Here is a 12,382-nt window from a genome sequence, read left to right on the forward strand (position 1 = left end):
CTCTCTGTGCTCACAGTGCCCTGGCCCTTCTCCCTACTCTCCTTTGCAGCCACATCTCCAGCACCCTGCTAATGGCTGCTCCCAGATCACTGGTGACCTCTGAATGCCCCACGACCCCCCACAACTCCATGTCTCTGTTCTCCTTTGCCCAATATGGCGGTCCCCCTTTGTCTGGGGAAAGCGACTTGCTCTCCCAAGCTGCCTGGCTCTCTGAGCACACCTGTGCTGTCACCGTGTGTTCACACGCACGGCCTGCCCTTACACAGCTCCGCACCCGTGAGGTCTGGCAGCCACATTCACTCTGTCCCCCTGCTGTGGAACCCAGCTCTGACTCAAAGTAGACACTCACTGAACTATTTACTGAATGAACACCGTCCTGCGCAGGGGAGCCTCGTGACACAAACTCCACAGTGCCGACTGACACTAGCCCCATCTCCCTGCCGAGGGACTGGGCACAACAGGGGATCTCCATCCCCCAAGTCTGTGTGGGCCAGACGAGTAACAGTCACCAAGGGTCACATATTTGCTTATTAAACATCTAAGAGGGCTGGGGCTGGGGCTCAGAGGTAGAGCGCTTGCCTAGCACAGGCGAGGCCCTGGGTTCGATCCCCGACACCACATAGAAATAAAGACATTAAAAAAAATGTAAGAATTTTGTTTCTACTGGAGTCTCCTGAGGGGCCTTCACAGTCCGCCTCTTATGTTCTACTTCTTCTTTCTTTGCAGTGGTGAGGATGACACCCGGACCCCGCCATGCTGGGCGAGCCCTCGACCTCCGACGACACCCCAGCCCTATTTCCACGTTTGATAGACTCAATCCAGAGAGCTGCCCTGAGCCTCAGGGTATGTGGATGACCACTGGCAGGGACGGTGTCTCTGTGACAGGATGCAGGGGGACAGAGGGGGCTGGCAGTGCAGGAGCTCCAGCTGACCGCTGTCACAAGTGGCTGCAGCTGTGGCTCGCCGGGGCTTCTGACTTCTCAAGGGAAGCGGAAACCTAGATTCCCCCGGGAAAGCTCAGGGCAAAGAGAGGAAAAGGGAAAAGGCCAGGCCAGGCCCGTCTCCAGTGGCCACGTCTGGCCACAAGTCTGCTGCAGAGAGACTGGAGCGTGCGATGAACATAACAGCGGGAGCCGCTCTCCTGACAGATGGTGACATCAGGGACTACAGCTGCAAGGACACAGCACAGGGTCGCAGGGAGGACAGACCTGCTGGTGTCCATGAGCAGACTGCCACCATGCACCTTTGGGACCAACTGCCAGTATCCCTAACGAGACTTCAGACTCTAAGTCCCGCAGAGCAGCCCGTAGGCGATCTCACCTCTCTCCATCCCCGACGTCAGCCCTGTGTTAAGTGGCATGTCCCGCTCAGGTGGTGCTGTCCGGCTCAGGCGCCCCCCACGACATCTTCCTCCCACCTTGCTGCTCCCATTGCCAGGCCCAGGACAAAACAGGCCAGCAATGGCTTTCTCCCCACGTCACCTTGCTTCCTTCTCGGTACAGTCACTCTGTTATCTCATCATAAACCCAATGGGAATGAAATGACAAGTCTCGTTATGGAAGGAAATTGAAGTGTCCAGACCCCCCACCCAGGTGACCCTCTACAGCGGGTTGAGACAACTCGCCCCCAGGAACGGAAGCCAGCCAGGGGCAGGAGCTCAACAAAGGACTCGGTGTCTTCTCCTTGTGTAAAATAAAGGAGAGCCCCACTCTGCCAAGCCCTGGGCACGAGGCATGAACCTGCACCCGGCCAAGCCCTCTGAGCTGGGTGCCCGTCAATCTGTGCGTGGCCGTCGGGCCAGCCAGCCCTGGGGAGGCCGGCAGCTCACCAGTTCCTCCCGCAGCTTGCCCAGCGTCTCGATCTGCTTGCTCCGCGTGCTCAGCATCATTGAGAGCTTCTCCATGAGGATGTCGTACTTGCTCCTCCTGTAACAAACACCAACCAGGTCACTTTTCAGGCCTCTTGCTAAAGAACACCTGATTTTTGAAGACAACATAGCAGGACTTAAAGGACAACACAGGAAACTACAGAGCCTAATGGTAGAGATTGAACCCAGGGTCATTTAAGCACTGAGAGACCTCCCCAGCCCTTCTTTATTTTGAGACAGGGTCTCGCTAAGTTGCTTAGGGCCTCACTAAGTTGCTGGGATGACAGACGTGAGCCACTGTGCCTGACCAGAATCTAGCTCTAGGTCCTATCGATCATCCTCATCTTGTATCTGGAGACACTGGGGCTGGGAACTTTCAATCACATGTCTAAGGCCATCCAACTGGTGAGAGTGCACAGACCAGACTCTAGGACTGAAAGGCCAAGGTGATAATCCTTGTCCTTGACACAAAGCCAGGTCCTCCTCTAAACCGACACCCTCAGCGCGTCGTGAAGCCCTGCTTTCTACCGCAGACTTCCCTGATGTGACCAGCCACTTGCCATCCCACTCTGTTGTGAAGCCCTGTGACAATAAATGCTTTCAAACAAACAGCCATCAATGGAAGCCACTAAAAAGAGCAGAGGCTGGGGGAGGGGTGCGAGGAGCAGAGCCTTTCTGCCAGTTCAGGTGGACAAGGACAGCGTGGCTTGACCAGTGTCCCGAGGGAAGAGAAGGCCGTGTGGGATCCAGATCTGCACCACTCCTCCGTTGCACTGACTCTGAGGAAGGAAACCACCATCAGGGACAGGCACAGATGACCCAGCGCACAGGAAATACGGCGTCATGGCCACGCCACACAGGAGGAAAACTGGTCAGAGAGGCCCAGGGACTTTGCCCAGGAGAAGGACAAAGAGCAAGACACAGGTCTTGACCCATTGCAGCAAGCCCCTCCATAGCCGCCCATGTTCTCAGGTCCACTTCAGTTAGGAGGCTGGTGGGAGTCACTTAATCACTGGATGGCATGACCACAGTCTGAGTCCACAGAGCACAATTCTCCCCAACACAGCATCTCCAAAGCCCAGGCCTGCAGTTAGGGCTTCAGTCACCACATTCTGACAGTGTACAGGTGTGAAGGCTGGATTCCAGGACAGCCGACCAGGGACAGAGGTGATCCCCACTCCCGAGTCCGCAGTCAGCAGTCTCCTGTGTGTATCAGGTACTCTCTTTGGGCCAAGCCACGTGCACTGCGGCAGATGGTGTAAACTTTAAAACTCACACTTAATCCTGAGGGTTTGCTCCCCTCCCTTTTGGAGGATGCGCCTTGCTCCTAAAGAAGAGGATGAGGACTCCACTGACCAGCCAGGGAGACCAGAGGTTAGCTCCCCATGGCCCGGGGTAGGGTCTGCCCACCACCTCTCAACTATCCCAGCCACTGCCTAATTCCACCAGGGAGAGCTAGTGGCCAGGCGCTAGCCCTGAGCTGACTCACCCCAGGTTGCTCCTAGGCCCTGTACCAGCGAGGCCCTCCCACCCTGGCTTCTGTTCCCCCCACAAGGAGAGCATGGGGTTGTGGGGTGTACGCTAAGACTAGTAGAGTGTTTCTTTTTCCCATTCTCATGCCAGGTAATTCTTACCCCAACCGCAAGGATTAGAGTCAGAGGTAACCTACTGACTTCCAGACACTCCTGGGGGCTCGGAAGGGAATGCCCGTATTTTACCAGCCTGCTGGAGCATGTGGACTGTGACCCCTAGTTGGAAGAGCAACATCCCTTACTACAGCCATCTGGCAGAACCTCACCACCTCATCCATCCAGGCTGAGATACCATGTTATGCCTCACTGAGCCCCAGGCTTCAAAACTCCTGATTTGAAGTCAACATTAAGTCAACTCTACCGCAGTGACAGACCACGACTGACAGGACTTTTGTTTTTAACCACCCTTCCCTGCCGTTTCAACTAAATGTTAACAGTTCCTATTGGGCTGTGGGGTCTAGGTATTTTTTTCTGCATAAATTTCAAATTTTCTAAATGAACAGGACATATTTTCATCAGAAATAGATAACAATAGATAACTTAGTTAAAAAATATAGTCATGGTCCCTGGTTCAATCCCAAGTACTGCAAAAATAAATAAATACCCACACAAATGATATTAAAAAAACAAATAAAAAAGATATAGTCACATTATGATTTGGCCTTTTAAGATTTTTAAAAGCATATACACATGGCTGCAGTATTCACCCCATTTTGTTTTCTGCACTTACCTGTCCACGTGAAACCGGTTCAGGAGGAGGAGGATTGAGTGCTGCTGGGCTCCCGTGGGTAGTCGGATCACGTGCGACTGCATCGTAATGAGCCCGTTTTTATTCAAAATTTTCCTATGATAATGAAGCTTCCCAGCATCAACCCTGCAGGAAGACAAGAGTGTGGGCCCGTCATTTTGACAACGTACAGGGTCTCTCACCTGGACACACACCTCCCACGGAACCAACCTAAGGGAACAGACACCGTGTTCCAATGGCCTGGAACAAAGTGGCACTCCTCGTGTCCCAATCTAAAGCAGGGAAGCCACCCGCCCCTTACTTGAAAGCGGTGCTGTGAAGGTCTCGCTGCAGCTCCCCCTGCCACCGGGAGCGGCCTAGTCGCTCCAGAATGCAGTAGGAGAAGTCAGGGAGCTTCAGGTCAGGGTCCCCCTCTGCGCCGATCAAGGCCCTGTAGCGCATGTCCTGGGAGGCGACGATGATCAGTTTCTTGCCCCACCTGCAGGTCAGCAAAACCACAGGCAGAAGTCACTCCCACTGGCTAAGACTGCCAGGCACTCGGAGCAAGATCGACACTCCCTGCGGTGGCCGGCGAGACCCCCACAGTCCAGTCCTCGCTGCCCCACGCCTGGCGACTTGCCAGACTGCCCCTCACCACACGGCTTCTTCCTAAAACAAACCCCAGGCTGCTGCCCTGGTGTCCCCTCTGCCCACTGCTTTCCTCTTGGATCTTTAGGAACAGAGTCCTTATCATTCAGGTCACAGCTCAGCTGGCCACGCCTCAGGCCTTCAGAAAATACTGCCTGAGGTTCCAGGCCCCTCACCATTCCCGTATCTTCTACAGCATTTGGCGCTCTGCAGAGAGCCTCCCTGCCAACATTATGGTCTGTCTCCCTTATTCAAACTGAGTGCCACAGACAACACACCATGGGCACTCCCCAGGGCATCCTTGCCTAGAGATTCTGTGCCCAGTAGGGGCTCAGAACCTATGTGTTAAACGACTAACCCAGTGACGTGAGCTGATAAAACTTCAGGGCCAAAACCAATGGACTGAAGTCCACTGGAGGAGCTATGGGGACTGAACCCAGGGGCACTTAACCACTGAGCCACATCCCCAGCCTTTTTTATTTTGAGACAGGGTCTCACTAGTGCTTAGGGCCTCACTAACTTGCCAATGCTGGCTTTGAACCTATGATCCTCCTGCCTCAGCCTCCTGAGCTGCTGGGATTACAGGCGTGTGCTGTAGCTCCTGGCTCAGATAATTTTGCTTCTGATTCCAAGCAGACAAAAAGGAAATAGAGTCTGTTTTTGTGTTAAGTGCCTCTTCCTTTGCATTGTTTGTGACCAATAATTAGTTTTCTGCATAAGGCACAGAAATCATATAGTCCATCTTCAAAAAGAACATTAGGTAGTGAAGTCAGGCACGGTGACACACGTCTGTAATACCATGCTCAGGAGGAGGAGGCAGAAGGATCTAAGTTTGAGCTTGTCCTGGGCAACTTAGCAAGGCTATCTCAATAAATAAACAAAAGAACGTTAGGGGCTGGGGTGGGCGCTCAGCATTAGAGCGCTCGCCCAGCACACACGAGGCCCTGGGTTCCTTCCTGAGCACCACATAAAAATAAATAAATAAAATAAAGACATTGTGTCCAACTACAACCACAAAATAAATATTTTAAAAAAGTTAGGCTGGGGCTGGGGATGTGGCTCAAGCAGTAGCATGCTCGCCTGGCATGTGTACGGCCTGGGTTCCATCCTCAGCACCACATACAAACAAAGATGTTGTGTCCGCAGAAAACTAAAAAAATAAATATTAAAAAATTCTCTCTCTCTCTCCCCCTCCCTCTTAAAAAAATATTAAAATTTTCTCTCTCTTTAAAAAAGAAAAGTTAGGCTGTAAAGACATAAAAGAGGGTCCACTTTTTGTGTCTGAATGTGACAAACATAGGACCTATGTTCTCATTTCTCAAAACAGGCTCATTAAATTGTAAGAGGCTGACTGGGAATAAAAAAGACTGGTTTGCTGCTCACTAAATTTTATTACTCAGATTAGGGCACTATCCTGCACACCAGAAGCCCAGTGTTTCTGTTAATTATTGCCAGTTAGCTGGTTCAACGGCACCTGCTAGTTTGCTAACTGTGGTCAAATTCAAGTCACCAAATACTGATGAGGCGCCGTGTAAAGAGCCAGAGCACCAAGAAAAACAAAAATGCTACCCCCTCCAGGAGCCCAGCTTGCTGAAGAAGAAAAGGAAGACAAGGAACAATCCCATCGCGAGGAGCCCCTCTGCCACGGACAGCAGCCTGGTGGGGAGCGGTCAAGACACACCCCTGAGGAGCCGCACTGCAGCCCCAGGTGGGAACCCGTCCAGGAGGGGGTTGAGTCAGCAGTGAGCTGGGGGATGGAAGGCAGCAAGGACACAAGAGGCTGGCCTGCTCCAGGGCCCTGGGGTGGCACAGCTGGACAGCCAGGTGTGCGGAGTGAGCTAAAGGCACAGGAAGAGCGCCCGGGGCCAGAGGCAGCCTGCACTCTGAAGGGCCCCACCAGGCCATGCTGAGGAGTTGGGTTCCATGACATGGCTCCGGGGTTTCAGCCTCAAACCCACAGTCAGCAGGGGGCCGGCCAGGAGCCGACTGAGCCAGCATTTCCTAGACTCGAGATACAGAGACCAACAGGATGGACAGTGCCCTGCCCTCGAGGAGGGCACAGTCTCATGAAGAAAGAGCGCCACCATCCGGGTCCCATGCAATGACTCCTGCTAGTTCCAATCTGCTGACTGTGGCCATCACCCAGGTATCGTGTTTCTAGTAGCAGAATGAGCTGACGTGCTTATGTATGCCTACTTTCTCAGCAGACTGTAACAGAGTGATCTGGTGGCGCCCGGGCAACAAAGGACACTTTTGTGGAGTCAGTTGAAGCTGGAGCCATGAGGGGGAGGTGCTGGGTGAAGCTCCGACAGTAGAACAGTCTAAGCTGCAGGAACAGCACGAGCCTTTGCTTAGGGACAGGAAGGAGCCTGCTATGGTCCCGCTGCAGCAGACTGGGAAAAGAGGAAGCCGAGAGAGCCGCGGCCAGAGGACAGCGTGGGCAGGGGAGGTCACCGCGAGCCTCCCAGGACAGCCAGGCGGAGGGGAGAAGACATGAACGAAACCTGAGACACGCAGCGCGGGGCAGCACTGGCCCGTCTGAAGGGGACTCTGCCCTACAGTGCCCCGAGGCTAGATGTTGTGACTTTAAGAAAAGCTGGAAATGCATGTTTCTAAACATTAGCTACGAAATAAAATTAAAAACTAACACCACGCCTCGCAGGACAAACAGGGCTTGTTTGTGGGCAGATGGGGCCAGCTGTAACCTCCACCTGGAGAGATCAGAGAACCAGCCGTCACATTTCCATCTCAGGACAAAAGGAGAGGTGGCCCCCGTGGAGAGGGGAGACCACTGCATTAGCTGGAGGCCAAAGGAAGCTTGAGGAAACTATAGAAGGTCGAGTCAGGAGGACGTGGTGGCCACCTGAATGTAGACGTCAGGAGAAAGGGCCCAGGAAGAGCCCCTTGTACTGTGTGGGGCATGGGGCACCTCGACCAGAATAGAGAGAAGGAGAGCAAGAGAAGCAGGTCTGGGGCAGGAGACTGAGGACCACATGGACATGAGGGACGGGCCACTGACAGGACACACATGGCCCTCGACAGGCCTGGGGAAGAGATGGAGCCTGGGTGAGGGCAGGGGAGCTCACAAAGAAGCTGGTGAGAGGCCACGAGAACGTGGAAAGACACAGGGAGGAAGCCACAGGGCAAAGCTCTGGAGCCCTGGTGCTGTCCTCTCCTCAAGGGCCCAGCAGTGCTGAGGGGCTTGCTAACTGCCTAGGGGACCCCACTGGGATGAAGTGACGAAGGCGGGATCGGGTCTGTCTGGGCAGAGGAGCGAGGTGGAGGTGAAGAGGTAGGCACGTCTGTGACCCCAGTGGCTCAGGAAGCAGAGGCCGGAGGATGGCGAGTTCAAAGCCAGCACCTTAGTGAAGGCCCCAGGCAACTGAGCCAGACCCTGTCCCCAAATGAAATACGGAAAGAGGCTGGGATGTGGCTCAGCAGGTAAGTGCCCCTGGGTTCAATCCCCAGCACCAAAAAAAGGGAGGGGGAGAAAAAACAAAAAAGCAGAAGCAGCGATTAAAGCTGTGTCCTCCAGGACGCCGGGCTCAGGACCTGGGGATGGCTACCACAGAGGACCTAGCGTCCAGAGCAGCTGAGCCACGTCACTATGCTGAGCAGAAACCCCAGGAGAAGCTAAGAGACGGGTGGCGGAGGGCACAGGAGCTGGGCTCAGGGGTCGGGGAGGGAGGAGGAGAGTCCAGACCACAGCCTCGGTCAGGGCCACCGCCATTGTCCCACAGGAGGGAGAAGGATGGGGACTGCCTCAGTGCCGAGCTAGCAAGAGACCTGGAGGCTCTGCCCAGAGCCAAGTGATGCAAACAGCTGACCCCCAGGAACTCACCTGCCGAAGGCCTCCACCATGGTACACCGAGGCTGCAGACACTTAGTCCTGATGCTATTGGTGATGTTTTTCCTTTCCTTAAAGTACCGGCACGAGCCCTGGATGCCATCTTTATTCTCCAAGATCATGTGGATGGGGTAGACATCCTCCAAGGGGACTGGGTCCCTCCTGGACTCCAAAATCCCAGTTTCTAGGTCGATCTCTTCATACCTGAAGATAAAGCACAAATACCAAACCCCACTTAGCCTCAGAAATAAGGTACAACTAGTGTGCTCTTCTGCCACCCCCTAGCAGGGACCAGAGGAGATGGCTCAGCCTCTACCCACAAATGCAGACAGTCTTGATGGGCAGGTTCCCCTGTGTATCCTAGAGAACACGATCTTTCCAGATCCCCCAACCACCCCAGAAGGTGGGCGCTAGGACCCAAACCACCTCCTGACACGAGTCATGGCCTCTGCTTTCCCTCCAAATTCAGCGCTTAGTCTCCAGACCACTAAGTGTGGCCTGACCGATTCAAGGTCCTCCTCCTCTGTCATCTTTTTTTTTCATATTTATTTTTTAGTTGTAGTTAGACTCAATATCTTTATTTATTTTTATGGGGTGCTGAGGATCGAACCCAGGGCCTCGCACATGCTAGGTGAGCGCTGTACCGCTGAGCCACAGCCCCCACCCTCCTCTGCCATCTTTTCATCTCCCTTTAATTATCTCTCTGGTCTCCCCATCTGTGATTATGGTTGTGATTATCACGTGCGCCTTAACAAGGCTCACCCCTGAATCCTCAGTCCAGCTTATTTCCCCCTAAACACTAATTCAATGTCTTCAACATCTAAAAACATCTCAAATTCCATGAGATCAGAAAGCTATGGAGGCCTCACCCCCCCGACGTGCCCCTCCTTGCTATTACCAGCTCCCAGCTGCCCCTTACCAATCCCATGAGACACCCTTCTTTTCTCCCTAACCCGCCAGCCCCGTGGGTCAGGCAGGGTTTCCTCTGGAGCCCACTCACATTCTGCACTGGCCTGACTGAGGCAAAAGCCCATGTGTGTCTTCACCTTGCGTCTTCCTCGCCTGTCCTGCGACTTCTGCACTGTTAGCCCTCCCTTCTCAAATCATGTCTGTCTTCTCCACAGCCTCCAGCACGCCACTCTGCCCTGTCCCCGACCTCTCCAGCCACACTTAGATCTTCTTGTGAAGGTTCTGCATCCTCCATCCTGTCCTGAAATGCACACGCAGCTCAGGGCTTGTCTGAACCTCCAGTCACAACACCCTCTCTTCTAACGCTGTGCTTAGCCAACAGCTCTAATTGCTAACTACAGGGATGACTCAGATGCCTTTCGGCCCCTCCCTCTGGCCTGCTTTCACTCCCAGGAAGCCAGATGTTTATTAAACAGAATCTTCACTTGGACAACCCGAAGGGAGCTCAAACCCAGTGCCTCTCAAAAGTATGCTCCGCACGTTCCCCCTCTACCAGACTCAGCCAATGACTGCGCCAAGGACAGTGACCCTGCAGCCTGCTGTTCAGGTACCCGAGTGAATACTGATCCCCTTCCCCAGGCACCAGGGTCACTGTCCTTGGCACTTATCTTTCCCTACACTTTACATCCAGTCACCAAATTCTCTTGGTTCTTTTGACTAGTTGTCTCCAATTCACCATCTCTTCTTCTTTTTTTTTTTTTTAAGAGAGAAGAGAGGGAGAGAGAGAGAGAGAATTTTTTTTAATATTTATTTTTTAGTTATCAGCGGACACAACATCTCTGTTTTGTATGTGGTGCTGAGGATCGAACCTGGGCCGCATGCATGCCAGGCGAGCGCGCTACCGCTTGAGCCACATCCCCAGCCCTCACCATCTCTTCTCCATCCCTCATTATATCATCAGCCCAACACTGGCTGATCACAACTAGATCACTACCAATCAGATTCACTCTTTGCTTCTGGTCTGACCCACCCTTCATTGGTTTCCTATTGTGTTTTTGTTGGTTTTTTTTGAGGAGTGGGGACAGTACCAGAGATTGAACTCAGGAGCACTAGGCCACCAAGCCACATCCTCAGCCTTATTTTTGTACTTTATTTAGAGACAGGTCTCATTGAGTTGCTTAGTGCCTTGCTTTTGCTGAGGCTGGCTCAGCCTCCTAAGCCACTGGGATTATAGGTGTGTGGCACCGCACCCGGCTTCCTATAGTGTTTTTGATAAAAGATAAACTCTTTTAAGTGGATGAAATAATTACCGATTACCTGTCAGTTAAATTTGATTAGAAGGAGAGTGAATTTTTGATCCAGATTTTCTGGTTCAAATTCTAGAATCTGTTCTTGCAAGTTGATGACCTTCAGCAATTCACTCAAACCCTCTGTGCCTCAACTTTCTCTTCAGAAAATGGGGATAATAATGCCCACCTTCTTGTGTTTTTATGAAAATTAAAACCTGCTACATGTAAACAACTTAGAACAGTTCCAGCTCATAATAAGAAGCGTGTATGTATGTGCACCAACTGATGTTCTCTACTTCTGATTCTAGACTTGGGCCAAACTTTGCCTATTTCTCTTCTATCACACTTTCACGTTTGTTGTTTTTCCAGACCACCCCATTGCCAACTGGTGGCCTAAGCCCAACCTTTAAGTCCCGTCTTGGACATTATTACCCCGGGAACCTTCCTGACCTCAACAATATGACTTAAGAGCACAGATTTCAAAGACAGGTGGCCTGGGTTCAAATCAATACTTAGTCACTTAGTGGCCCCCGAGTCTTGGACAGGTCATTTAACCTCTGTGACTCAATTTCCTTTTCTGTAAAATGAGGAAGACAGCAGCACCTACTCGGAGGATCATAGTGAGGATCAAGGAGCTCAATTTCCCGAGGCTCTTAGAATGGCACTTAAGGCAAGCACCTAATACCCGGCAGCTATGGGTATTCCTGCTAAGCTCGCTGCTGTGCCTGAGCTCTCCAGACTGACACTGAGTGAACTCTCCATAAAGGTCTGTCTGTGGACCCCCATGTCTTCAGTCTTGCTCTGAACTGCCTTCCTGCTCCAAACCTAGCATCCAATATAAAGGAAACATCCTAAGCCTGAAGAATAACACCGACTCCCCAGCACCCCCAAACACACACAATGGGGCACCACTGATGACTCCCAAACTTCATCAGACTCCTGGGCCCTGCCAGCCTCGAGGACCTCAAAGCAGCCTTCCCGGGCTGGGGCTATGGCTCGGTTGGTAGAGGGCTTGCCTGGCATGCCCAAGGCCTGGGTTCGATGCCCAGCACCCAAACAAAAAAACACAAACCACAAAACCAAACCAGCCTCCCGCCGCGCTCCCGCCCCTCCCGTCGTCGGACGCCAGGTCCTCCTCTGGCTCCCACCGCTTTCCCGCCCCGCTCCCAGCTCCATCAGACCCCGGCTGCGCGCGCGCGCGCCCGCGGGCCCGGCCGCTGACCGGTCCTGGAGCTGGAGGTCGGGTCGCTCCCGCGGCTCCTCGTAGAAGCTGATGCCCGGGTGCGTGGCCAGGGCCCGCCACAGAAACTCCTGCGTGTAGGGCTCCAACGGCAGCGGGAAGGGAGGCACTCGGGATTCCAGACGGCTCCACAGTGCGGGCAGACACAAGCCATCCAGCCCCTCGAGGGCCACTTCGTCCAACAAGGACTCTAACGCGTCCATGGCTGCTTGAATCGGCGGCGCCCAGAGCGCCTGCGCACCCAGCCGCCGAGGCCCCTGGTCCAGCGCGCCTGCGCACAGCGATCCGCGGGAGGGGGGGTCGGACCGGGAGATTGGAGGAGG

General features: G+C 53.4%; 1 protein-coding gene across 2 annotated transcripts in view; it reads right to left on the reverse strand.

The window, feature by feature from the left end:
* Gtf3c1 (general transcription factor IIIC subunit 1) overlaps positions 1-12,316 on the reverse strand; it is a 64,104-nt gene extending 51,788 nt beyond the window's left edge. For both annotated transcript variants that reach the window (XM_046454566.2, XM_046454565.2), the window contains exons 1-5: positions 12,042-12,316; positions 8,616-8,825; positions 4,449-4,625; positions 4,130-4,273; positions 1,829-1,925 (exon numbers count right to left, since the gene is read on the reverse strand). In XM_046454566.2, the coding sequence (XP_046310522.1) occupies positions 1,829-1,925; positions 4,130-4,273; positions 4,449-4,625; positions 8,616-8,825; positions 12,042-12,262 (849 nt within the window). In that variant the 5' untranslated portion in view covers positions 12,263-12,316. The remainder of the gene's footprint in view (positions 1-1,828; positions 1,926-4,129; positions 4,274-4,448; positions 4,626-8,615; positions 8,826-12,041) is intronic.
* Between the last annotated feature and the right edge of the window lie 66 nt (positions 12,317-12,382).

This window comes from Marmota monax, unplaced genomic scaffold (assembly GCF_021218885.2).
Source record: "Marmota monax isolate L192 unplaced genomic scaffold, Marmota_monax_Labrador192_F-V1.1 WCK01_AAM20220418_F8-fsc00086, whole genome shotgun sequence".
NCBI classification, from domain to species: Eukaryota; Metazoa; Chordata; class Mammalia; order Rodentia; family Sciuridae; genus Marmota; species Marmota monax.